This window comes from Bos mutus, chromosome 1, assembly GCF_027580195.1.
Source record: "Bos mutus isolate GX-2022 chromosome 1, NWIPB_WYAK_1.1, whole genome shotgun sequence".
Lineage (NCBI taxonomy): Eukaryota > Metazoa > Chordata > Mammalia > Artiodactyla > Bovidae > Bos > Bos mutus.
The window spans coordinates 125975843-126000698 of record NC_091617.1 but is presented as its reverse complement, the minus strand read 5'-3'; the positions used below and the strand labels follow the sequence as shown (position 1 = coordinate 126000698).

Sequence of the window (24856 nt, the reverse complement as noted above, 5' to 3'; positions counted from 1 at the left end):
CTACTTCACTTTGACTTTTCACTTTCATGCATTGGAGAAGGAAATGGCAACCCACTCCAGTGTTCTTGCCTGGAGAATCCCAGGGACAGGGGAGCCTGGTGGGCTGCCGTCTATGGGATCACACAGAGTCGGACACAACTGAAGCGACTTAGCAACATATGTACTAATTTGCATCTGGTAATCGGAATTCCCAATCCTCTTTTCCTCCACCTCACCCCCGTGGCAAACACAAGTCTATTTTCTGTGACCGCGAGTCTGTTTCTGCTTTGTAGAAACATTCATTTATGTCGTATTTTAGATTCCACACATAAGTGATATCAAATACTATGGTATCTATCTTTCTCTTTCTGACCTTTTTCACTTAACATGGTAATCTCTGGGTCCCTTCATGTTGCTGCAGGTGGCCTTATTTCATTCTTTTTTATGGCTGAGTAATATTCCATTGTGTATTTATACCACATCTTTTTATCCATTCATCTGTCAGTGGGCATTTAGGTTTCTTCCATGTCTTGGCTATTGCAGATAGTGCTGCTGTGAACATAGGGGCATGTATCTTTTCAACTTATAGTTTTGTCTAGATATACAGAGTGCTTCTTTAAGAAGATGATTAACAGCATATATGATGAATTGAAGTATGATGAATTACTGTAATAATCCCCACACGAGGTAATGAGAATTGAAGTATGGCCCTGGGCTCTGAACAGCCTTACTTCCAGAGTTCAGCTCTCTGGCTTCACCTAAGTTCCATCAAGACCCACATCTGTGTCTATTTCTCTTAAAGCATGGCTGTCTTCGGTGGAAGAGGCCATGGTTATTGGGGGAATGGAGCCACTTCTAGAAGGTGATGCCCTTTGTCCAGTGGGTCTCCTTGGTTGCGGGTAGTTGGACAATGATTCACGTAGGAAAGGTGAGGGTAGTTCTGCCCGAGTCTGAGAAAGACTGAGGAAGACACACAATGAGAGGCAAGGATGCTTAAGAGCACTGGCTGGAATGCAGAGGCCCTGGCTTCCTGTCCCAGACCTATCCCTGACTCACGGAGTCAGCCATCTCAGGCAGGCCCCAGGACATCCTTAATCTATAAGATTTCATGAATCTATGAGATAGTCTTTGAATTATTTATAGGAAAAGACTCATAAACTCAGAAGATGAACATATGGCCTACATTTTACTATGATTTACTGGGCTATCAATCAGGGATCTTAAGGAACAAAGTGAAGTTACTTAAGGAAATGAAATTAATGGTTTTCATAACTGAGAAGCCTAGCAGTTTGGCCTGATCCAGGGTCTGAGCAGTGTCGCTGAAAGCTCTCCCTCTGTGTCCCAGCTCTGCCCTCCTTGGTACTGGCCTCACTCTCACTCTGAGGAGCTCCTACGTGGAGGCCACTGGCAGCTCCACGCATATCCTAGCAACCAAACAATCTCATGGAAAGGGAACAGTTCTTTACAAAAGGTCCTTCAAATTCCCAGGGAAGACTCTCAATGGACAACTCAAGTTACATGCCCAATCATATCCAAGTCCACTGGCCAGGACTAGGTCTCTGTTCTCAGTTGCCAGGGAGAAGTTCTGTCCTATATAAATATTGGGGACAGAGGGAAGTGTTCTCCAATAGAAAACAGGGATGGAGGGACTTCCCTGGTGGCCCATTGGTTAAGACTCTGCACTTCCAATGCAAGGACCTTGGGTTTGATCCCTGGTTGGGGAACGGAGATCCCACATGCTGCACCATAAGGCCAAAAGAAAAGAAAATAGGGATGGAAGAGAATAGGAATGGAATTCAGATAGATAGAAACAGTGGATGCCCCTAATAACTGCTCGATGGTTTGGAAACTTTCTGACCTCTCAATTAAGTGATGATGGCATCTAGATAGAGCCTTTACAAAAAGATGTAGCTCCATTTTACAGATGGAGAAGTTGAAACTCAGGTTAAGTTACCCATCCAAAGTCACATTGCTCATATGTGAGATGAACCCAGGTATGCCAGATTCAAGAGCACTTATAGTTTTGACTCCACCTTGACACGACTGAGCGACTGAACTGAACTGAACTGAACTTTCAAATTCACACACAGGGCAGAATGTTGCCTCTGGTTTATAATGCTGTAAAAGACCCTCCATTGAATAAAACTCAGAATGAGTGTGTGTGATGACGCATAACTTCCTAAGTCTGGTCTGATGTGTACACCAATCTCAGGCTTAGTTGATGGAGTTAAGTTAAGTTAACTCTGATGGAGTTAAGACTTTGGAAAAGGAGCCCAACCTTTACAGGGAAACATGTGACTAATATTTCAGAGTCAGCCTCGCACAGCCCGACACAATATCATTAACTGTGGTCCCAGCCACCGTCAGTATTCACCTATAATAAATGTGATAAGCACTCCAGCCTGTTTTCAGCTGACATTCACATGCACACATTAAAACTAACTCTTGGCAGTTTTAGAGATATGAGGTAAATATAATAGGAAAATCAGGCAGTGGGGCTTGTGCCAGGACTTTTCAAGTTCAATGTTCTATGTGGAGAGCAATGACCTTCAGATTTTAAGGAACATGAGTCAATCCTTAAAACTTGCTATTTTGTCAGGAATTAGAATGAAATTAGCACAGTGACCCAAGAGCTCATGACATGTTTGGTTACCTTGCCCTACCTCTGATCAGTTCTTCACACTCAGAAGGATGATGGGTGACAGAGCTCCAGCATTACATTTATTTTCTGAATGTTTATTTATTTGGCTGCATCGGGTCTTAGTTGCTGCATGAGATATTTATTGAGTCCTGTGAGATCTTTCGGAGAAGGCAATAGCACCCCACTCTAGTACTCTTGCCTGGAAAATCCCATGGACGGAGGAACCTGGTAGGCTGCAGTCCATGGGGTCGCTAAGAGTCGGACATGACTTAGCAACTTCACTTTCACTTTTCACTTTCATGCATTGGAGAAGAAATGGCACCCCACTCCAGTGTTCTTGCCTGGAGAATCCCAGGGACGGGGGAGCTTGGCGGGCTGCCGTCTATGGGGTTGCACAGAGTCGGACAGACTGAAGCGACTTAGCAGCAGTGAGACCTTTTGTTCAGGTGCATGGACTCTCTAGTTGTGGCATGCAGGTTCAGTAGTTGTGGTACATGGGCTTAGTTGCTCTGTGGCACGTGGGATCTTAGTTCCCCTACCAGGGATCAAACCTGTGTCCCCTGCATTGCAAGCTGGATTCTTAACCACTGGACCACCAGGGAAGTCCCAGCCATCATATTTATTTTGAAGCTCTTATTGTGTTGAATAAAATGCTAGGGACACACTAAATAAGTGATTTTTAAAAGATCTCTGAGTGTGTTTTAATTACTTGAAACAGCAACAAAGACCCAGCATTGCTGGGTTGACAACTACATATATCACAGCCCTTATGACCCTGCTCCAAGTATTCTTCTCTTTGAGAATTTACTTCTGAGAACCACACAGGACAGGCATTCTGGTTACTTTATTGTCACATGCTGGTCTCCACCAAAACTCCCTCAAAAAACAATAAAATAAAATAAGGCATAGAGCCATGAGCAAAAAGAGACATTTCTTGCCCTCATGGAGCTTACAGTCTAGTGAAGGAGACAGAACTTCATTTCACCCAATGAATGTAACCTTTCAATGATGACAAGTGCTGTGAAGATGTGGTATGTGGGGCTCTTCAGGGAGGATTTGTTAACATGTGAGACTCTGGGGCTTCCCAGGTGGCTCAATAGTAAAGAACCTGCCCACAATGCGGGAGCCACAGGAGACAAAGTTTCGATCTCTGGGTTGGAAAGATTATCTGGAGGAGGGCATGGCAACCCACTCCAGTATTTTTGCCTGGAGAATCCCATGGACAGAGGAGCCTGGCAGGCTACAGTACATAGGGTCACAAAGAGTCAGACGTGACTGAAGTGAGCCCACTCGCATGTGAGACTCTGAGCATCAGCCATAGGGGAAAACTCACTGACATCAGAAAGAAGATAGAAATTCACTCCGCAAAGCAGTTTGGGTGGTGTCTTGGTAGGTGTCACTAGAAACTGACTCAGAAACAGATTTCCATGTGGAGGATTTATTTATCTATTTTCAAAATTTTATTATTTATTCATAGCAACACTGGGTCTTCATTGCTGTGAGCGGGCTACTCTGTAGTTGTGGTGTGTGGTCTTCTTATAGGAGTGGTTTCTCCTATTGCAGAGCACTGGCTCTAGGGCGCAGACTCACTAGCTGTGGCCCACAGGCTTATTGCTCCGAGGCATGTGGAATCTTCCTGGGGCAGGAATCGAACCCAGATCCCCTGCATTGGCAGGCAGATTCTCAATCACTAGACCACTAGGGAAGTCCCTGGAAAGGCTTTGAAAGTGTTTAACCAAAGCAGGCAGAGTTTAGAATTCCGTTTTGGAACAAAATGACTCCATCTGAAGTGAAAGCAGATCAGAGGGGATTCATGTGGATTGTGGTTGTTTGCAATCCCAGTGAAAGATGATGGCAGCTCAGCCCACATGTGTTGGGGGGTGGTGGGGGGTGTGAGGGGTAGTCAGAGCACAGTGTTTGATTTGGAAAGAGATTCCAGAATGACCCAGCTTCAGTAATGGTTTGGATATGAGCTAAGGGAGAGGGGGTCAAGGTGATTTACTAGGTGAGGTCATGTCACAGGTACTGACTTGGCTCTGAGTACAGACAAATGCCTGTCTTCATGAAGTCCAGGACAGGGAAGAGACCATCAAGCCACAGGGCAGTGACAGTACAGCAGGCAAGCTGTCCCAGTTGGGTGCGCAGGAAGGTCACCAACCCCAGCATGGGGTCAGGAAGGGCTTCCAGGAGGAAATGACAACCAAAGGCAGACTTGTAAGGCAAACAGAGGTGAGCCAGGTGAACCGAAAGGAAAGTGGGCTTGGCACAGGGCTCAGCATAGGGTGGTGGTCTGCAACCGAGAGCAGTTTGGGCCCCCAGAGCATTATGAAAATGTCTGGAGACTTTTTGGTTTGTCATGAAGGGGGAACTGCTACTGGCTTCTAGTGGATAGGGTCCAGGGAGGCTGTGAACATCTTACGATGTGCAGGACACCCCCTCCCGCTCCCCGCCCAAAGAGCACCCTCCATGTCCACAGTGCTTCAGTGGACAGCCCTGATCAGAGGCTTAGAGCTCAGCCACAGAACAGACTGACTCTGTAGCTGCCTCGAGTGTGAAGTCACAGGGCGTGAGGGGTGACAGCAAGTGCAACTGGAAAAAGGGCGTATGTCAGGCCCTAGAGGGCTGGAGGAGTCGGACAAAGGCATTCGAACCCAGTGCCAAGGGTACTGGGGAGCCATTGAAGATTTCCAGGCAGAGAAGTGACAAATCAGCCTTGGAAGAACAGTCAGGAAGAGGGAGTTGAAGGTAAAGAATAGGGGAATGCAGTGTTCATAGTAGTACTATTTACAAAAGCCAGGACATGGAAATACCCATCAACAGTCGGTTTAAGAAGTGATGTGTGTATATACACACACACATATATGTATATATACACACATACATTAGAATATTACTTCTCCATACAAAAGAATGAAATCCTGCTTATATAGGGAAAGTAAAAAATAATATGGGCTTCCTGATATCTCAGACAGTAAAGAATCTGCCTGCAATGTGGGAGACCTGGGTTGCTCCCTGGGTTGGGAAGATCCCCTGGAGAAGGGAATGGCAACCCACTCCAGTATTCTTGCCTGGAGAATCCCAGGGACAGAGGAGCCTGACGGGCTGCAGTTCATGGGATCACAAAGAGTGAGATACAGAGAACAAACCTGTAGTTACCAAAGGAGAGAGGAAAGAGAATTTGACAGTCTGCACGGCTTGGTGTGTGGAGAGCAGGTTGGCCCTGGGTCTTCCCTGGGGACTGGGCAGGCTGGCACATTGTCTGTTGATTTGTGGCTGTGAGGAGAAAGAAGAGCCGTGAGGTCTGCAGTCTGCAGCAGGAGGGGGCTGTCTTGCGAGATGATGCAATCCAGAGAACAACCAGTTGCCGCATCTTCTAATTTAAGGTAGACATGGGTTGGAGGCTCAGAGCATCCTTTCAGATCAAGTGCAGCTGATGAAATGTGGTCTACAGGATCAGTGAGATGGAAGGACAGTGAGTTTGTCAATCCGGTTCTGCCATTTACTATGGCTGCTGTTTGTAGAAGCACAGGCTGACCCCACACCTGGGGCACTTGGTTGTGGGGACAGTGAGGACTGACAGCCAGCCAAGCCAGGCAGACTGCCTCCTAATTGGCCCAGACTTGCTACTTAGGCTGGTCTCAGCCCTGCACTTAACCCCAGGCAAGTCATGCCTCTTCTCTGAGCTTGGTTAATACTGCTCGCCTCTTAGGCTTGATGAGAAGATTAAGGTAGATAAATGCCTAGCAGAGATAAGCCACTTGGTAGGCACTCAAAAAATGATTGCTATGGTTATTCTACAAGAAGCCCAGCACCGAACCCTTTGTCGTGATCCCCACTATTGCACTGTTTCTGCCTCACCGGAAAGGCACTGTAGCTGCTCCAGGGACCTTGGCTGCTGTGCTTTTTCTCTGAGGGACGCAAAGAGCCAGCAGGACTCCAAGGCTGCAGCGGGGTGGGCAGTGGGTGAGGGCACAGCTCGCCTGCTAGCTGAGCCCAGCAGGCACACACCATCATCTTGCTTCCTCACAGCCACATGGAGCTTTGTGATTTTATTCTGAGCCTTTTAGAGGCATCATGGAAAACAGGCATCAGCCTGCCACTGGACAGATTCACAGAACATGAATCCACCCAAGGACACACTCCAGAGGAAGAACTACTGCTATTGATCTCTGATGATGCACCAGGCTCATCTTTCAATCTGATGGAGTCTTAGAGGCTTCTGGGTTTTTTGTGTGTGTAGCTGCCCTGCCTACAGGACCAGCTTTGGCTTGGTCGTGGCTAACACCTATTGAGGGTGTGAAACATGCCAGACTTTGAAAAAGCACTCAGTGTGTCTTATGGTTTTAATCTTCATCACGATCCTATGAGATCAGAGCTGTGAAGCTCAAAGAGGTTGAGTAACTGGCCTGGGGGTGACCAGCTAATAATGAGTACAGCTGGGATGTGCACTAGAGCTGACTGACGCCAGACTGTATAGGTGCAGGATTCGTTCTTGCAGGGACCCCTTTTCTGGATCCCCTTCTCCCAGGGCTGTCAGGGAGAGTAGCAAAGCCCCTCTGATGAGGTTCCCGCCCCGGCCCAGGAAGTTGCTTTCCCCGGCTGGCAGAAAGCAACAAGGCAGGCGGACGAGGAACAAAAGTTAGGCCGGCGGCGATCTGGAGGCTGCAGCCGGGGGCGCTAAGCTCATAGGGCGGGGCCTCGGAGCAAAGTCCCCTGGGGTCCCGGGCCGCATTCCTCCGAGGTCTGCAAAGGCCACCGCTTAAAGGCGCAGAGGAACAGCTGGGAACGAGAACAAAGCGGCCGGGCCCCCCTCGGAGGAAGGAAGGAGCGAGCCCCAGGAAACAGCTGATAGCGCTAAGCTCAGCTTGTTTTTTTTCCTCTGCTCAACAGTTCTCCTGCCACGGCAAACAAAAGATGTACATTCTGATTCCCTCTTCTGTTTGGATTGTGCTGTCGAGTGGATCTGGTCTGTGATAAACTGGGGGGAAGAGAATCCGCGGGCGGTTTCTTGCTCCGCTGGCCAGTTTGCTGGGCCATCGCGAGACGCGGAGATAGCTTCTTTGACCGCCTCTTTGTCCCGCGCGACTCAGTAAATCCAGCCCGGCCTGGCCACACCCGGGGCCCGCGATACAGGCATTTCTTTTCCTGATGAATTGAAGATTGCCAACTTTGCAGGTTCACTGGGAACTGGCAGTGACCTTGACCTTGAAAGACCTGCACTGTACACACGGCACGCATGCTCGGAGGACACACTTTTTTTATGGACGTGTAAAACTATTAAGAGACGAACTATGCCCTCTCAGCCCCTCTGAAAGTCCACTCCCTGTTCTCATCACCGCGGCTGAGGTCACAGTTCACTCCTGCCCAGAGCCACCCTTGGACAACTCAGTGTGCAAATTCCGCCCAGCCTGGACCCAGCCACTTCGCTCTCAGGGGCCCAGGGGTGAGAGCGACTACAGCTGCAGGGTCAGGGGAAGCCAGCATCTGACAGCAAGAGCAAGGCAGGCAGGAGGTGTCCACACAGGTCCCCACAAGCTAGCTGGGATCCTGATGCTCGCCTGGGGTGTCCACCTCCCTCCAAGTCTGGATACCTGTAGGTGACAGGTGGCCCTGATGGGACTAAGCAACCCACGTGTGATGACAGTGGCAGATGCACCTCCTGCTGCCCGCTTGCAGGTGGGTGGGGATTTGAACCTCCATCTGGCTTCCCTGGTGGCTCAGTGGTAAAGAATCTCCCTGCCAATACAGGAGAAATTGGTTTAACCCCTGGGTGGAAAAGACCCCCTGGAGAAGGAAATGGCAACCCTCTCCAGTATTCTTGCATGGGAAATCCCAAGGACAGAAGAGCCTGATGAGCTACAGTCCACGGGGTCGGAAAAGAGTAGGACACGACTTAGCAACTCAAGAACAACAACTGGCTTCCTAAACCCTACGAGGTTTGATGTTTGATATCCTGAATGCTGGGCATACTGTGTTTTGCCTGACCAGGTGTTGACAGAGTGAGCCCATCCAAGGGCACTAGAAAACCATGGCAAAACAAAACAAAATGAATCAAAAGAAGAAGTTAAACTATACACAAAAACCTCCACTGAGTCCTGTTGCTGCTGACACTTGGGTGATCCCTACAGCCCTTGCGATGGCAGTTCTGGTCACACGGACTGAAAAAGATTGTTTTGATGCCATAGAGACTGATGTGCGGGGGCCCTTTGTAACTGCAGGAGTTAAACTGAGCTGCGAGAGGTCAGCGTGGCTGGACCCTGCCCCGTGCTGTTTGGCCCGGTCTCTCCTCCCACCCCGTTCTGAGGAGGCAGTTCACATGCAGAAGACAAATGGCGTAAAGGGCAGGCAATTAATTTTTTCAGCTGGAGGCTGTGATGGAATTTGGGTGCTTAGACTCTGGCGTGCACTGCTAATTCCATTCTTCTCCTCTGTGAAATACCTCCACTCTGCAAGGGGGTGGTGCCCTTCAAAATTCCATCACTGATATTTTCTGCCTTTGGGGCCAAGAGGTAAATTCTTTGTTCAGTCACTAAGTCATGTCCGACTCTTTGCAACCCCGTGGACTGCAGCACACCAGGCTTCCCTGTCCTTCATTATCTCCTAGAGTTTGCTCAAACTCATGTCCATTGAGTCAGTGATGATATTTTCTCTTTAGAGTCAAGAGGTAAATTTAGTGCTGAAAATTATTTGGAATGAGTCTGAGGTTACCCTCCATACTATTAATGCTTCAAAACCCCAAGGGCCTATAGTGCCAGCTGGCCGATTCTTCCCTTATTTCCTGGAGAGGGAGCAACGTGGTCCCGGCATGGTTCAAGGTCTGGTTCCCACCACCTAGCAGCCTCTGGTGTGGAGCAGCCCAGCCAACCTGGTGAGCAGAAATGCAGGCAGGGAACAGAGAACTTGCTGGGAAAAGGGGAAGAGATGTAGCTTAAGCAAGCATGGACCACAATGAAGACTTAGTACTTGGCAGATGGGGAGAGGGAAGGAGGATACTCTAGAGGGAGAAAAAGAAATCCTGAAGGGAACTTGGAAGAGTAAGAAAAAGTTACCTCAGCCATTTCCACAGAGGCAATGTAGTGTAGTAATTCACAACGCAAGCCTGTGTGTAAATCTTGGGTGGGTGACCTTGGGCAAGATTTAACCTCTGTGGGTTAGTTTTCCAGTCTGCAAAATGGGCGATAAAGTAGTCTCTATCTCATAGGGTTATCATGAAGAGTAAATAAGAAAATCATAGAAAGCATTGGAGAAAATATTTAGCGTGTAATAAACACTCAATACCTATTTCCCATTATTAATATTTCCAATTTTTCTCCCAGTGTGTGTCTCACAATCCTTTGTTCAGGACGGACTGGCATATGCTCTCCACTTTTACCCTAAAGCTTCTACCAATCAACTGATGTTTATCCAGTGTCCTGATTAGTGATTTTAATCCTTCAAGTCACTTGCCTCTGAAATCTGCTCATTGGAAGCTTGCCACACACAGAGCAAGCTCACAATAAATGTAACCAAGTAGAATTTACCCATCATCACCATCTGAAATGCAGTAGGATGTGGTTTATAGTCTTTTTTTATGCCTCTCCCACCCCAGCTCAAGAGATTCAACAGAGAGAAGCCTGACCCAGGAACTTATAGCCCAACTCAGAGCTGTAGAGGATGAAATACTACACACAAGGAGACCTTTAGCAGCTTTCCATCTCAGCACCCATAATGAGGGCAAGCAGACTGACACCTCTCTTATGGAGTATTAGAGAATCTCCCTCTGGGGACACTGAATAGCCTAACAAAAAAGGTCTACAGGTGAGATCCTTGATGACATGGCTTGGCATAATCACCCTGCAGTGAAATCCAAGCTTTTGTCAGCTTTTTGGTGTCACACTGTTAAGCATAAACAAAGATCGTTTGTCACTTGAAAAAAATCATCCAAAATGAAAGGCAGTGCCAAAACAAACAGAAGAAAGAAACTTGGAGCAAACAGGAACAATTCAGGGAGTAAAAAAGAACATTTTTGAAAACCTACAATTCTTATCTTTGAGATTTAAGGGAAGATATTGCATCCATGAAACAGGGACAGATGCTGTAAAACAAAGAACATTCAGAGAAGAAAAAGGACATTTGGAAATAAAATATGTGTAAATATGTCTGCAGAACAGCATGGATAAATCTCAAAAAACACTATGTTTAAAAAAAGAGAAGTCAAACACAAAGGAGAATCTATCTTACAATTCCTTCTATATGAAATGCAAGACTAATTGATGGTGACAGAAATCAGGAAGTGGTTGCCTGGGCAGCAGGGAGGAGAAGGAACCAGAAGGGGCACAAAGTAGCTTTCGACGTGAATGGAAATGTTCTTCATCTGGTTTGGGTTCTATTTGTGTGGATGTAGTCAATTATCAAAATTTACTGAACCAACAGTATAAGATCTATGCACATTATTCTGTGTTAATTATGTTAATAAAAACATATTTGCAGAAATGAAAAGTTCAGTAGAAGTTTCTAGATCTAGCTATCAACTTACAGGAAACACAAAGAACAGAGGAGCATGTTAAATGACATCACAGGAATGCAATTAGCAAAGTCTGACTGTGGGAAACTCTAGAGTTTAACCAATTTTTTTTCTAATAAAAACTTGCAAGGGGAGGTGGTGAGGAGAGACAGAAAAAATTGTCACAGAGATTTAAGAGACATATAATCAATCACATTGTGTGAACCTTGTTTGAATCTAAATTTAAACAAACAATTTAGAGGACAAGTTTACTGAACAATAGGGAAACATGTCCAGATATTTGATAATATTCAAGAATTATTGTTATTTTTAAAGTGAGATAATGGTGTTTGTAGTGCTTTGGGTTTGTTTGCTTTTTTTTTTTTAAAGTGACCTTACCTTTTAAAGATTCATAGTGAAATACTTCAAGTAATATCTGAGTTAGTAGAGTGGAGGGCAATAAGAGTGAGTAAGGACAAAAGAAACAAGATTGATCATGTGTTGATAATTGTTAAAGCTGGGAGTAGAGTACACTGGGTTTATTATTCTAGTGTCTTTTCTTTTGTGTGTGTTTGAAATTTCCCATTAATAAAGTACTTTAAAAAAAAATAGAAGAGTTAGAAGAAAAACTGAGGAAGTCTCCCAGATTAAAAAAGGAAGGAAAGAAAAAGACGAAGAGATGGAAAATAGAAGCAAAAGGTAAGAAACACAATAAGTTCAGATTTAAAGAGAGAGAGAGAGAGCAGGAGAGAGAGAAGAAAGAAAATGAAAGGAAGAAAATGATCAAAGAAATAATTCGAGCAAATTTCATGATACTGACAGCCATTAGTTTCTAGACTGAGAGGCCAGCCAGTAGCCAACACGGGATGAAAAATACCCCACGCCAAAGCCCATCATAGAGAAGTTTCATGAAGCTGGTGTACCGGCTCACAAACTCACACACTGACAGTCTTCACTGATGCCTCCTTTTTCTCTCTCTCTTGGGCAGTACCCTGTTGGCACCACTTGTAGGCCAAGTTGCTCCTCCACTTTAAGAAGCTGATGAAACATCATACTTTGGTATGATGCGGGACCTGGTTTTCAGCGCGACTGCTGAGGGTCTGGATAACATATCTGGGTAGACAAGCTAGCTTCAGCGTAACTGTCTTTTTCTTTCATGCTTTAACAATTCTGTTTTTTATTATATTTAGTCATGATATAATTTCAAAATACAATTAAACATTTACTTGTCAGAGAATTCAAAATAACATTTTCAAATTGAAATATAGTTGGAATTTCCCTCGTGGGCCAGTAGTTAAGAATCACCTGCCAATGCAGTGTACACGGGTTTGACCCCTGATGTGGGAACTAACATCCTACATGCCACAGACTACTGAGTCCTTGGGCTGCAACGAGAGAGTAGCCTCTGAGCATCACAACTAGAGAAAGTCCACACACAGCAATAAAGACCTAGCAGAGATTAAACTTAAATAAAATTTCTTTAAAAAATGAAATATAGTTGATATACAATATTATGTAAGTTATAGGTGTACAGTATAGTGATTTTCAATTTTTAAATGTTATGCTCCATTTATGGACTTCCCTGATGGCACAGATGATGAAGAATCTACCTGCAGTGAAGTAGATGACGGTTCAATCCCTGGTTCGGGAAGGCCCCCTGGAGTAGGAAACAGCGACCTACTCCAGTACTCTTGCCTGGAGAATCCCATGGACAGAGGAACCTAGCAGGATACAGTCCATGCGGTTGCAAAGAGCTGGACAAGAATAAGCAACTAACAGGTCAGGAAGCAACAGTTAGAACTGGACATGGAACAACAGACTGGTTCCAAATAGAAAAATGAGGACGTCAAGGCTGTATATTGTCACCCTGCTTATTTAACTTATATGCGGAGTACATCATGAGAAATGCTGGGCTGGAAGAAGCACAAGCTAGAATCAAGATTCCTGGGAGAAATATCAATAACCTCAGATATGCAGATGACACCACCCTTATGGCAGAAAGTGAAGAAGAACTAAAAAAGCCTCTTGATGAAAGTGAAAGAGGAAAGTGAAAAAGTTGGCTTAAAGCTCAACATTCAGAAAACGAAGATCATGGCATCTGGTCCCATCACTTCATGGCAAATAGATGTGGAAACAGTGGCTGACTTTATTTTGGGGGGCTCCAAAATCACTGCAGATGGTGATTGCAGCCATGAAATTAAAAGTCACTTACTCCTTGGAAGCAAAGTTATGACCAACCTAGATAGTTATGACCAACCTATCCAACCTAGATAGAGACATTACTTTGCCAACAAAGGTCCGTCTATTCAAGGCTGTGGTTTTTCCAGTGGTCATGTATGGATGTGAGAGTTGGACTGTGAAGAAAGCTGAGCGCCAAAGAATTGATGCTTTTGAACTGTGGTGTTGGAGAAGACTCTTGAGAGTCCCTTGGACTGCAAGGAGATCCAACCAGTCCATCCTAAAGGACATCAGTCCTGGGTGTTCATTAGAAGGACTGATGCTAAAGCTGAAACTCCAGTACTCTGGCCACCTCATGCGAAGAGTTGACTCATTGGAAAAGACCCTGATGCTGGGAGGGATTGGGGGCAGGAGGAGAAGGGGATGACAGAGGATGAGATGGCTGGATGGCATCACTGACTCGATGGTCATGAATTTGAGTGAACTCTGGGAGTTGGTGATGGACAGGGAGGCCTGGCGTGCTGTGATTCATGGGGTCGCAAAGAGTCGGACACGACTGAGTGACTAAACTGAACTGAACTGAAGCAACTAACACATACACATACTCCATCTATAGTTATTATAAAATATTGGCTATAATTCCCAGTGTTGTACAATATATCCTTGTAGCTTATTTTATATTTAATAGTTTGTGCCTCTTAATCTCCTATCCCTATATTGCCCCTGCCACTGGTAGCCACTGTTTTGTTCTCTATATCTGTGAGTCTGCTTTTTTGTGGTTGCTGTTGTTATAGCCACTGATTTGTTGTAGTTTTTTAGATTCCACGTATAAGTTATAGCATACAGGGTTACTATTGACTAATGGCAATGGGAGATGAGAAGGAGCTGGGCGGACAGATGCCCCTCTCCTGTGGTTCCTCCTTGTGACCCTTCTGGAAGAGTCTCATGTACCCATTAAACTAGAAGCCAGTGTGGTTACATCTGACATCACATTCCCCTGCCCCTCTTTCCTTTTTTCCCTGTGCTTTCTTTTTTTTTCTATATAGTTGTATTTATTTTTGGCTGTGCTGGCTCTTCGTTGCTGTGGGGGCTTTTCTCTAGTTGTGGTGAGTGGGCTGCTCTTCATCGCAGTGGCTGGGCTTCTCTTGTGGTAGCTTCTTTTGTGGAGTGTGGGTTCTAGGGCACAGGCTCAGTAGTTGTGGCAGCCGTTTTAGTTGTTCCTCGGCATGCGGAATCTTCCCAGATCAGGGACTGAACCCGTGTCTCCTGCATTGGCCGGCAGATTCTTTACCACTGAGCCACCAAGGAAGCCCTCCCTGTACATTCTATTATGAAAACTTTCAAACATATAGAGAAGTTGAAAGAATTCACAATGAGCGCCTGTATACCCATTACCTAGATTTTACCATAGACATTTTAAACAGCTTTCAGTTCAGTTCAGTCGCTCAGTCGTGTCCAACTCTTTGTGACCCCATGGACTGCAGCACGCCAGGCTTTCCTGTCCATCACCAATTCCCGGAGCTTACTCAAACCCATGTCCATCAAGTCAGTGATGCCATCCAACATGTCATCTTCTGTCGTCCCCTTTTTCTCCTGCCTTCAATCTTTCCCAGCATCAGAGTCTTTTCTAGTGAGTCAGTTCTTCGCATCAGGTGGCCAAAGTACTGGAGTTTCCACTTCAGCATCAGTCCTTCCAATGAATATTCAAGACTGATTTCCTTTAGGATGGACTGGTTGGATCTCCTTGCAGTCCAAGGGACTCTCAAGAGTCTTCTCCGACACCACAGTTCAAAAGCATCAGTTCTTCAGCACTCAGATTTCTTTATAAACAGCTTTATTGAGATATAACTTACTTTTTTAAATATTCATTTGGCTGCACTGGCTCTTAGTTGCAATGTGCGGGATCTTTTGTTGTGGCACGTGGGCTCAGTAGCTGTGGCCTGTGGGCTTACTTGCCCTGTGGCACGTGCAGTCTTAGTTCCCTGACCAGGAATCAAACCCACGTCCCAAGCAAGTTCTTAACCATTGGACCACTAGGGAAGTCCTGAGATATAATTTAAATACATAAAATTGACCCATATAAAGTGTACAATCCAGTGGTTTCTAGTATATTCACAGATACGTGAACATTATCACAGTTTTAGAATATTCTCTTCACCCCCTAAAAGAAACCACCTGTCAATTAACAGTCACTCTCATTCCCCTTCTCCCAACCTTGCACACATACGTTCCTGCCCAGTTGCTCAGTCGTGTCCGACTTCTTGCAACCTTATGGACTGTAGCCTGCCAGGCTCCTCGTCCATGGGATTCTCCAGGCAAGAATACTGCAGTGGGTTGCTACGACCTCCTTCCTGACCCAGAGAGCCAATCCTCATCTCCTATGTTTCCAGCATTGCAGGCAGATTCTTTGCCCGCTGTGCCACCTTTCCCAGTCTTAAACAACCACTAATCTACTTTCTGAATCTATGGAATCACCTATTTTAGACACTGCATATCAATGGAGTCATACAGTAAGTGGTCTTTGGTGACTTGTTTCTTTCACTTAGCATAATGTTTTTAAGGCTTATCCATGTTATAACATTTATCCATGCTTTATTCTTTTTTATATAGTATTTCATTGTATATTATTAACATTTTATATGTGCTTTATCACCTGTCCATCCATCTATCCTTCCCCCTATGGATCCATGAATCCATCTTATATCTTTTATGTATTTCCGTTTTTTTAAGTCTTTCCACAACTCTCATTGCCTTTGCCTTGCACACCTTTCAATACAACTCATGTCACATTATCACATGGCCACCCTGGGAGCAACAGAGGCCGGGAGATGGAGTACTTAGCCTTCTGGCTCTACACAGAGGGACGAAGAGAAAAGGGAGCCTGGGAATGGATTTTTGTTACCTTGGCAGACAGCATTTCTCAATTTCGTCCACATCTCCCCCTCCAGATTCCCCTCCCACCATTGCATCTCACAGATCTTTTATTCTAGAAATCTGAAACTCCTTAAAGTTCCCTGGGCACCCCACGTTTTTCTGGACTCCAACTCTTACACTCATCCTTTACCCGGACAACCTTCTCTGTGTGACAGGTTCTTTCCTCCTAATTCAACTCAGCTGTCACCCTTCAGTGAAATATCCCCAACACACACACACACACACACACCCTCTGGCCTCCCTTTGTTTGCTTTCCACTCCCATTTTGGCATTGACCCTCCTTTATTGAATTAACCTTTTGATCTGTCTCCACCAACCTGTAAATCCTCAGAGGCAGGGGCCAGGCCTTGTATATCTTGGTATCCCTAGAAATCACTGCAGGGGTGGCTCCACAAATATTTGTTGGATATTGAATGGAAAACGTCTGGTTACCATTGTTACTATTGTTTACCTGCCAAACATGTTTTGGGGCATGCAGGAAAGGAGACTTGGGAGTAAATACCTGGTTTGAAACAATGATGAGTAAGACTATATCCTGGGCCTCAGAGGACCTCCAGCACCCTTTTGTTCTGGGCAGATGTAACACTGGACAAGATGCCAGGACAACAGATGTAAACTGGTACTGTCCTGGGCAAACCGGAACATAAGGTCACCCAAATTACATGTCCACGTCTATGAAAACAGCAGTGCCACGCTGACTCATGACCAGCCTGTCAGAGCAGTCACTTCCAGAATTTTCTTGCACGGGCCAATTACTCCTAATCAGTGCTTGGGTTATTCGTGTTTTTCATTGTTATTATCCATGTAGAAAAATCACCCATGAAATTTAATATTCCTAAGGTAGTACATACATTGTGCACATAAAAGAAACATATACTTGGGCTTCCCTGGTGGCCCAGTGGTTAAGAATCTGCCTTGCAATGCAGGATACATGGGTTAGATACCTGGTCCGGGAAGATCCCACATGCCACAGAGAAGCTAAAGCTGTGTGCCACAGTGACTGAGCTGTGAGCTCCGCACACCATGGAGCTCATGTTCTGCAATAAGAGAAGACACTGCAACTAGAAGCCCACCGTCTACAATAAGAGAAAGCCTATGCACAGCAATGAAGACCCAATGCGGCCAAAAATACATTGAAAAAAATATATATATATACTTATGCAACCAGACAGAAAAAAAATCACCCAATGAACAACAAAAACGTTTTTCAACCTTTTCTGGTGTACTGAATTCACATTTACAAACAGTATGCAAAATCCATTACATATATGCACTTCTTGGTATTAACATGTGACTCTGGTCTGTTGTCTTTACTGAAAGGCATTGGGTGTTTCCAGCTTGTGGCCATAATGGCACTATGAACATCTTGATGTAGATTCCTTTCCCTTTCTTCTGAGTCAATTCTTTGAGCTACTTGCTCCAAGTGATCTGGTTCTGGAACGAGAATGGTAGATACATCTTACTTACCTATTGCTCTGTGTCTGACCGCTCTCCTGAAAATCTGAGTCAAATCACAGAGCACATCTGTTTCTCAGAGCTCTGTCAATAATTGATGTTTTCATGTTTTCTGTATTAATAGGTGTTTATTGTGCTGCGATTCATGGGGTCGCAAAGAATCGGACACAACTGAGCGACTGAACTGAACTGAACTGAACTGAATTGTCATTTAGGATGTTGTTAGCATTTTTAAGTGCTGCAGAGGTTATACATTATATATATACATTATACTTTAAACAAAAGCAGCTTAGTTTTTGTGAAAACACATTCTAATGTAAATATATACATTATAATTATAAGATTTGTTGCAGGTATTCGTTAAGTATTTGTTGAATGAATGAGTGAAATTATGCTGAGTTACAAAGAGAGATGCTGTGTGATTCTACTTAAATGAGGTACCTAGAATGGTCAAATTCATAAAGACAGAAAGTAGATGGCAGTTGCCAGGGCTTGGGGAGTGGGGGCAATGGGGAGTTGTTTAATGGGTACAGAGTTTCAGCTTTTAAAGATGAAAAGAATTTAGGAGATTCATTGCACAATGTGAATGTACTTACTAGCTGAACTAACCATTTAAAATGGTAAGATGGTAAATTGTGTATTATGTGTAATATATATATGTGTGTGCATGTGTGTGTATGTCTTTGTGTGTGCTCAGTTGCTCAGAAATATCCAACTCTTTGCAATCCCATAGACTGTAGCCTGCCAGGCTCCGCTGTCCATGGGATTTCTGAGACAAAAATACTGGGATGGGTTGCCATTTCCCTCTCCAGGCGATCTTTCTGACCCAGGGATCGAACCTACATTTCCTACATTGGCAGGCAGATTTTTTTTACCACTGAGTCACCTGAGAAGCTGTAAAAAAAAAAATATATATATATATATATATAAAAACCCAATGATCATTTGGTATATATTATCAGTGGCAGTGTGCCTATAATATATAGTCATTCATGTTAAATGAAGTTTCATGTGTGGAATTTTCTGATTTAAAATATTTGTGTTAATTTTTCAGTGCAGAGACAAATAGGCAAAGATGGCTGATGATAATATCATCACATGCCAAATAGACTAAAAAACTCTTATACAGATACTACTATGTGAGCATCCAATATTATCATTAAAGAGCTCTACCTTTTAAAAAATCATGCATCTAATTTTCTATTATCTTTGAATGAAAAGCAGAAGCACAATTTAGGGGCTCTTAGCAACAGCCATGTGAATTTTTCACCTAAGGATGAAGTGAGGAGACTAAAAGAGTTTGCTGTGCTAGTCGATCAGTCGTGTCTGACTCTTAGCAACCCCATGGACTGCAGCCTACCAGGCTCCTCCATCCATGGGATTTTCCAGGCAAGAGAACTGGAGTCGGGTGCCATTGCCTTTTCTGAAAAGAGTCTAGGTTTGATTTTGATCAAGAGACCAAAATCTCTTGATTTTCCCACTTCAAGAGTCACAGTATCTCTCTCCTTCATAATGCACTCCAGCCAAGTCCTCTTAATGTCTCATTGGCTAAAATGGATTGCGTGGCTTGCCCTGACTACACCAGAGGCTATTGGGAAAGTTGGGGAATAGAACAGGTTAGACACGTGGCCACTCCAAGTAAATTAGGGTTCCCTCACAAGGAAAGAGAAGGAGAATGGGCATTGGGAAGGCATCAGCCGTGTCTGTTACACTCACATTAGTGTTTTTGTTTTGTTTTTTGCTTGGGGCATTACAGGCTGGAACTAATGGTTATATGGCTCCTGAAATCCTAATGGAAAAAGCAAGTTATTCCTATCCTGTGGACTGGTTTGCAATGGGATGCAGTATTTATGAAATGGTTGCTGGACGAACACCATTCAGAGATTACAAGGAAAAAGTCAGTAAAGAGGATTTAAAGCAAAGAACACTGAAAGAGGAAGTCAGATTCCAACACAGTAACTTCACAGAGGAAGCAAAAGATATTTGCAGACTCTTCTTGGCTAAGACACCAGAGCAACGCTTAGGAAGCAGGTAACTATTATATAAAGATAATGTTTATATTATCTTATAAATAAATATTTATTGTCAGCATTGCCACAGGGATTTGGAGAATACTTTGGATTGATGATAAGGCCTTGGTATTAAATAATAGCAGTATTTTCTTATTATTTGCATATTGTGTGGTTAAGTATTTTCAACACTTTCAAATACTAGAAACACTTGATGTCCAACAGTCTCCAAAATACATTTTAAAGTGAAAAGGCGAGGTGCAAAGCAGCATACATTAAAAAGAAGAAAAATAATACATAATTCAAATAGTTGCATTGACTATTTCAAGCAGAGTATAGAAGGAATATATAGGATTGATTGAATTTACTTTTATTTTATCTTTTGCCTGCACTGTGTGTCATCAGTTCAGATCAGTCACTCAGTCCTGTCTGATTCTTTGCGATCCCACAGACTGCAGCATACCAGCCTTCCCTGTTATCACCAATTCCCAGAGCTTGCTTAGACTCATGTCCATCGAGTTGGTGATGCCATCCAACCATCTCCTCTGTCGTCCCCTTCTCCTTCCGCCTTCAATCTTTCCCAAAATCAGGGTCTTTTTCAGTGAGTCTGTTCTTTGCATCAGGTGGCCAAAGTATTGGAGTTTCAGTTTCAGCATCAGTCCTTCCAATGAATATTTATGACTGATTTCCTTTAGGATGGACTGGTTGGATCTTCTTGCAGTCCAAGGGACTCTCAAGAGACTTCTCCAAACCACAGTTCAAAAGCATCAATTCTTCGGCACTCAGCTTTCTTCACAGTCCAACTCTCACATCCATACATGACCACTGGAAAAACCATGGCTTGGACCTTTGTCAGCAAAGGAATGTCTCTGTTTCTTAATATGCTGTCGAGGGTGATCATAGCTTTTCTTCCAAGGAATAAGAGCCTTTGAATTTCATGGCTGCAGTAACCATCTGCAGTGATTTTGGAGTCCAGGAAAATAAAGTCTCTCACTGTTTCCATTGTTTCCCCATCTATTTGCCATGAAGTGATGGACTGGATGCCATGATCTTCGTTTTTTTAACATTGAGTTTTAAGCCAGCTTTTTCACTCTCCTCTTTCACTTTCATCAAGAGGCTGTTTAGTTCCTCTTCACTTTCTGCCGTAAGGGTGGTGTCATCTGTGTATCTGAGGTTATTGATATTTCTCCCTGCAATCTTGATTTCAGCTTGTGCTTCATCCAGTCCAGGATTTCTCATGATGTACTCTGCATATAAGTTAAATAAGCAGGGTGACAATATACAGCCTTGACGTACTCCTTTCCCAATTTGGAACCAGTCTCTTGTTCCATGTCCGGTACTAACTGTTGCTTCTTGACCTGCATACAGATTTCTCAGGAGGCAAGTAAGGTGGTCTGGTATTTCCATCCCTTGAAGAATATTCCACAGTTTGTTGTGATCCACACAGTCAAAGGCTTTGGCGTAGTCAATAAAGAAGAAGTAGATGTTTTTCTGGAATTCTCTTGCTTTTTCTATGATCCAACAGATGTTGGCAATTTAATCTCTGGTTCCTCTGCCTTGTCTAAATCCCGCTTGAACATCTGGAAGCTCATGGTTCACGTACTGTTGAAGACTGGCTTGGAGAATTTTGAGTATTGCTTTGCTAGTGTGTGAGATGAGTGCAATTGTGTGATAGTTTGAGCATTCTTTGGCATTGCCCTTTGGGATTGGAATGAAAACTGACCTTTTCTAGTCCTGTGGCCACTGCTGAGTTTTCCAAATTTGCTGGCATATTGAGTGCAGCACTTTCATAGCATCATCTTTTAGGACTTGAGATAGCTCAACTGGAATTCCATCACCTCCACTAGCTTTGTTTGTAGTGATGCTTCCTAAGGCCCACTTGACTTCACATTCCAGAATGTCTGGCTCTAGGTGAGTGATCACATCATTATGGTTATCTGGGTCATGAAGATCTTTTTTGTATAGTTCTTCTGTGTATTCTTGCCACCTCTTCTTAATATCTTCTGCTTCTGTTAGGTCCATACCATTTCTGTCCTTTATTGTGCCCATCTTTGCATGAAATGTTCCCTTGGTATCTCTAATTTTCTTGAAGAGATCTCTCATCTTTCCCATTCTATTGCTTTCCTCTGTTTCTTTGCACCTATCGCTGAGGAAGGCTTTCTTATCTCTCCTTGCTATTCTTTGGAACTCTGTATTCGAATGGGTGTATCTTTCCTTTTCTCCTTTGCCTTTAGCATCTCTTCTTTTCTCAGATATTTATAAGACCTCCTCAGACAACCATTTTGCCTTTTTGCATTTCTTTTTCTTGAGTCTTGATCACTGCCTCCTGTACAATGTCATGAACCTCCGTCCATAGTTCATCAGGCACTCTATCAGATCTAATCCCTTGAATCTATTTGTCACTTCCACTGTATAATCGTTAGGGATTTGATTTAGGCCATACCTGAATGGTCTAGTGGTTTTCCCTACTTTCTTCAATTTAAGTCTGAATTTGGCAATAAATAGTTCATGATCTGTGCCACTGTCTGCTCCCAGTCTTGTTTTTGCTGACTGTATAGATCTTCTCCATCTTTGGCTGCAAAGAATATAATCAACCTGATTTCAGTATTGACCATCTGGTGGTGTCCATGTGTAGAGTCTTCTCTTATGTTGTTGGAAGAGGGTGCTTGCTATGACTGGTGAGTTCTCTTGGCAAAACTCTGTTAGCCTTTGCCCTGCTTCATTTCGTATTCCAAGGCCAAACTTGCCTGTTACTCCAGGTATCTTTTGACTTCCTACTTTTGAATTCCAGTCCCCTATGAGATGGTGATGGACAAGGAGGCCTGGTGTGCTGCGATTCATGGGGTCGCAAAGAGTCAGACACGACTGAGCGACTGAACTGAACTGACTGATGATGAAAATGATATCTTTTTTTAGGTGTTAGTTCTAGAAGATCTTGTAGGTCTTCGTAGAACCATTCAGCTTCAGCTTCTTCAGCATTACTGGTCGGGGCATAGACTTGGTTTTCTGTGATACTGAATGGTTTGCCTTGGAAAGAGACAGAGATCATTCTGTCATTTTTGAGATTGCACCCAAGTACTGCATTTTGGACTGTTTTGTTGACTATAAGGGCTACTCCATTTCTTCTACGGGCTTCTTGCCCACAGTAGTAGATATAATGGTCATCTGAATTAAATTCACCCATTCCAATCCATTTTAGTTCACTGATTCCTAAAATGTCGATGTTCACTCTTGCCATCTCCTGTTTGACCACTTCTAATTTACCCTGATTCATGGAACTAACATTCCAGGTTCCTATGCAATTTTGCTCTTTGCAGCATTGAACTTTACTTTCATCACCAGTCACATCCACAACTGGGCATTTTTTTCACTTTGGCTCCATCTCTTCATTCTTTCTGGAGTTATTTCTCCACTCTTCTTCAGTAGCATATTGGGCACCCACTGACCTGGGGAGTTCATCTTTCAGTGTCATATCTTTTTGCCTTTTCATACTGTTTCTGCGATTCTCAAGGCAAGCATACTGAAGTGATTTGCCATTGCCTTCTCCGTGTGTCATATGGGATCTTAGTTCCCCAACCAGGGCTCAAACCCATGCCCTCTGCAATGGAGGCATGGAGTCTTAACCACTGGATAGCCAGGGGAGTCCCAGGATTAACTGACCTAAAAAGAGAGAAATTGAGAGAGCTGGCGACAGGGATACAAAATAACAATTTTCATTCAGTTCAGTTCAGTTCAGTCGCTCAGTCGTGTCCGACTCTTTGCGACCCCATGAATTGCAGCATGCCAGGCCTCCCTGTCCACCACCAACTCCCAGAGTTCACTCAGACTCACATCCATCGAGTCGGTGATGCCATCCAGCCATCTCATCCTCTGTCGTCCCCTTCTCCTCCTGCCCCCAATCCCTCCCAGCATCAGAGTCTTTTCCAGTGAGTCAACTCTTCGCATGAGGTGGCCAAAGTACTGGAGTTTCAGCTTTAGCATCATTCCTTCCAAAGAAATCCCAGGGCTGATCTCCTTCAGAATGGACTGGTTGCTTGAATTTTGAGCTATGTGAATAAATTATTACTCAAAAATGAGTAAAACTTAAAAGCCATCAGTACAGATAGCCATAGTTCTGGGAAATTCTGCCCCTTTTAAACATCTCTGTAAAATACCGTCAATCAGTCAATAGATATTTAATAAGTACATATGATGTTGCCAGTACAGTTGAAATTAGTTTTGAGAAAAGTCAAGTTTTATTGCTTACAATGGAGTAATAAGATCAAGATATTTTAGAAGAAAAAAATTACAAAAGCTGACCTGTGATAGCACCCTCGGCAGCAAGTAATTGTGTTACGTAGGGGGAAAACCAAGATTTTTTGACTCACAGAGGTAGACTCACATCCCAGCTCTGCTACATACTGGTCATTTTATCCCCAGCAATTGAATTATTTTCTCTGAGTCTCAATATCCTAATATATAAAATGAGATTTTTGTGGGCGTGATGGTTAATTTTGTGTCTCAACTTGACTAGGCCACAGTACTCAGATATTTGATCAAACATTATTCCAGATGTTTCTGTGCAGGTATTTTTAGGCGAGATTAATATATATACACATGAGTAAAGCAGGTTATTCTTCATTATGTGAACGGGCCTCTTGCTATCCATTTGAAGGCCTTAATAGAAAAGAACTGGCTTCCCTGGGAGAAGAGGGAATTCTGCCAGCAAACTATCTTTAAACTTGAACTGCACCTCTTCCCTGGGTCTCCAGCCACACAGCCTACCTTGCAGAATGTGAACTTGCCAAACCTCCATAGTCGCCTGAGCCAGTTCTTTAAAATAAACCTCTCTCTCTCTCTTTATCATATACATATTGCTGGGAGAGGAAAGAACTTTTCTTCTACCCTCCTTAGGTTTAGGAATGGAGGCCTGAAAATTAAACTGCCGAAAGATGATTAACAAGAGACAGATTTTTATTTACATTCAGACCCGGAGTTCACAGAAAATTGTGGCTAGGAGGCAGTTAGAATTTCAGGCTTACACACCATCCTAATAGGGAAGGTGGATGGGGAGAAGGTTACTTACCAGAAAACAAATGATTTCTTTGAAATGGTGGGGGAAGGGCACTTATGGGAGAGCAGTTGACTTTTAGGAAAGATAAATGGCCCTTAGGAGACTAGATGGGAGATATGATATCT

The 24856-nt window shown here is 43.9% G+C and overlaps 1 protein-coding gene across 1 annotated transcript in view; it reads left to right on the top strand.

Annotated features, from left to right (window-relative positions):
• Positions 1-24856, top strand: part of GRK7 (G protein-coupled receptor kinase 7) — a 42584-nt gene that overhangs the window by 8772 nt on the left and 8956 nt on the right. Inside the window, exon 3 of the mRNA XM_005888772.2 lies at positions 19426-19700. Within this exon, the coding sequence (XP_005888834.1) occupies positions 19426-19700 (275 nt within the window). The remainder of the gene's footprint in view (positions 1-19425; positions 19701-24856) is intronic.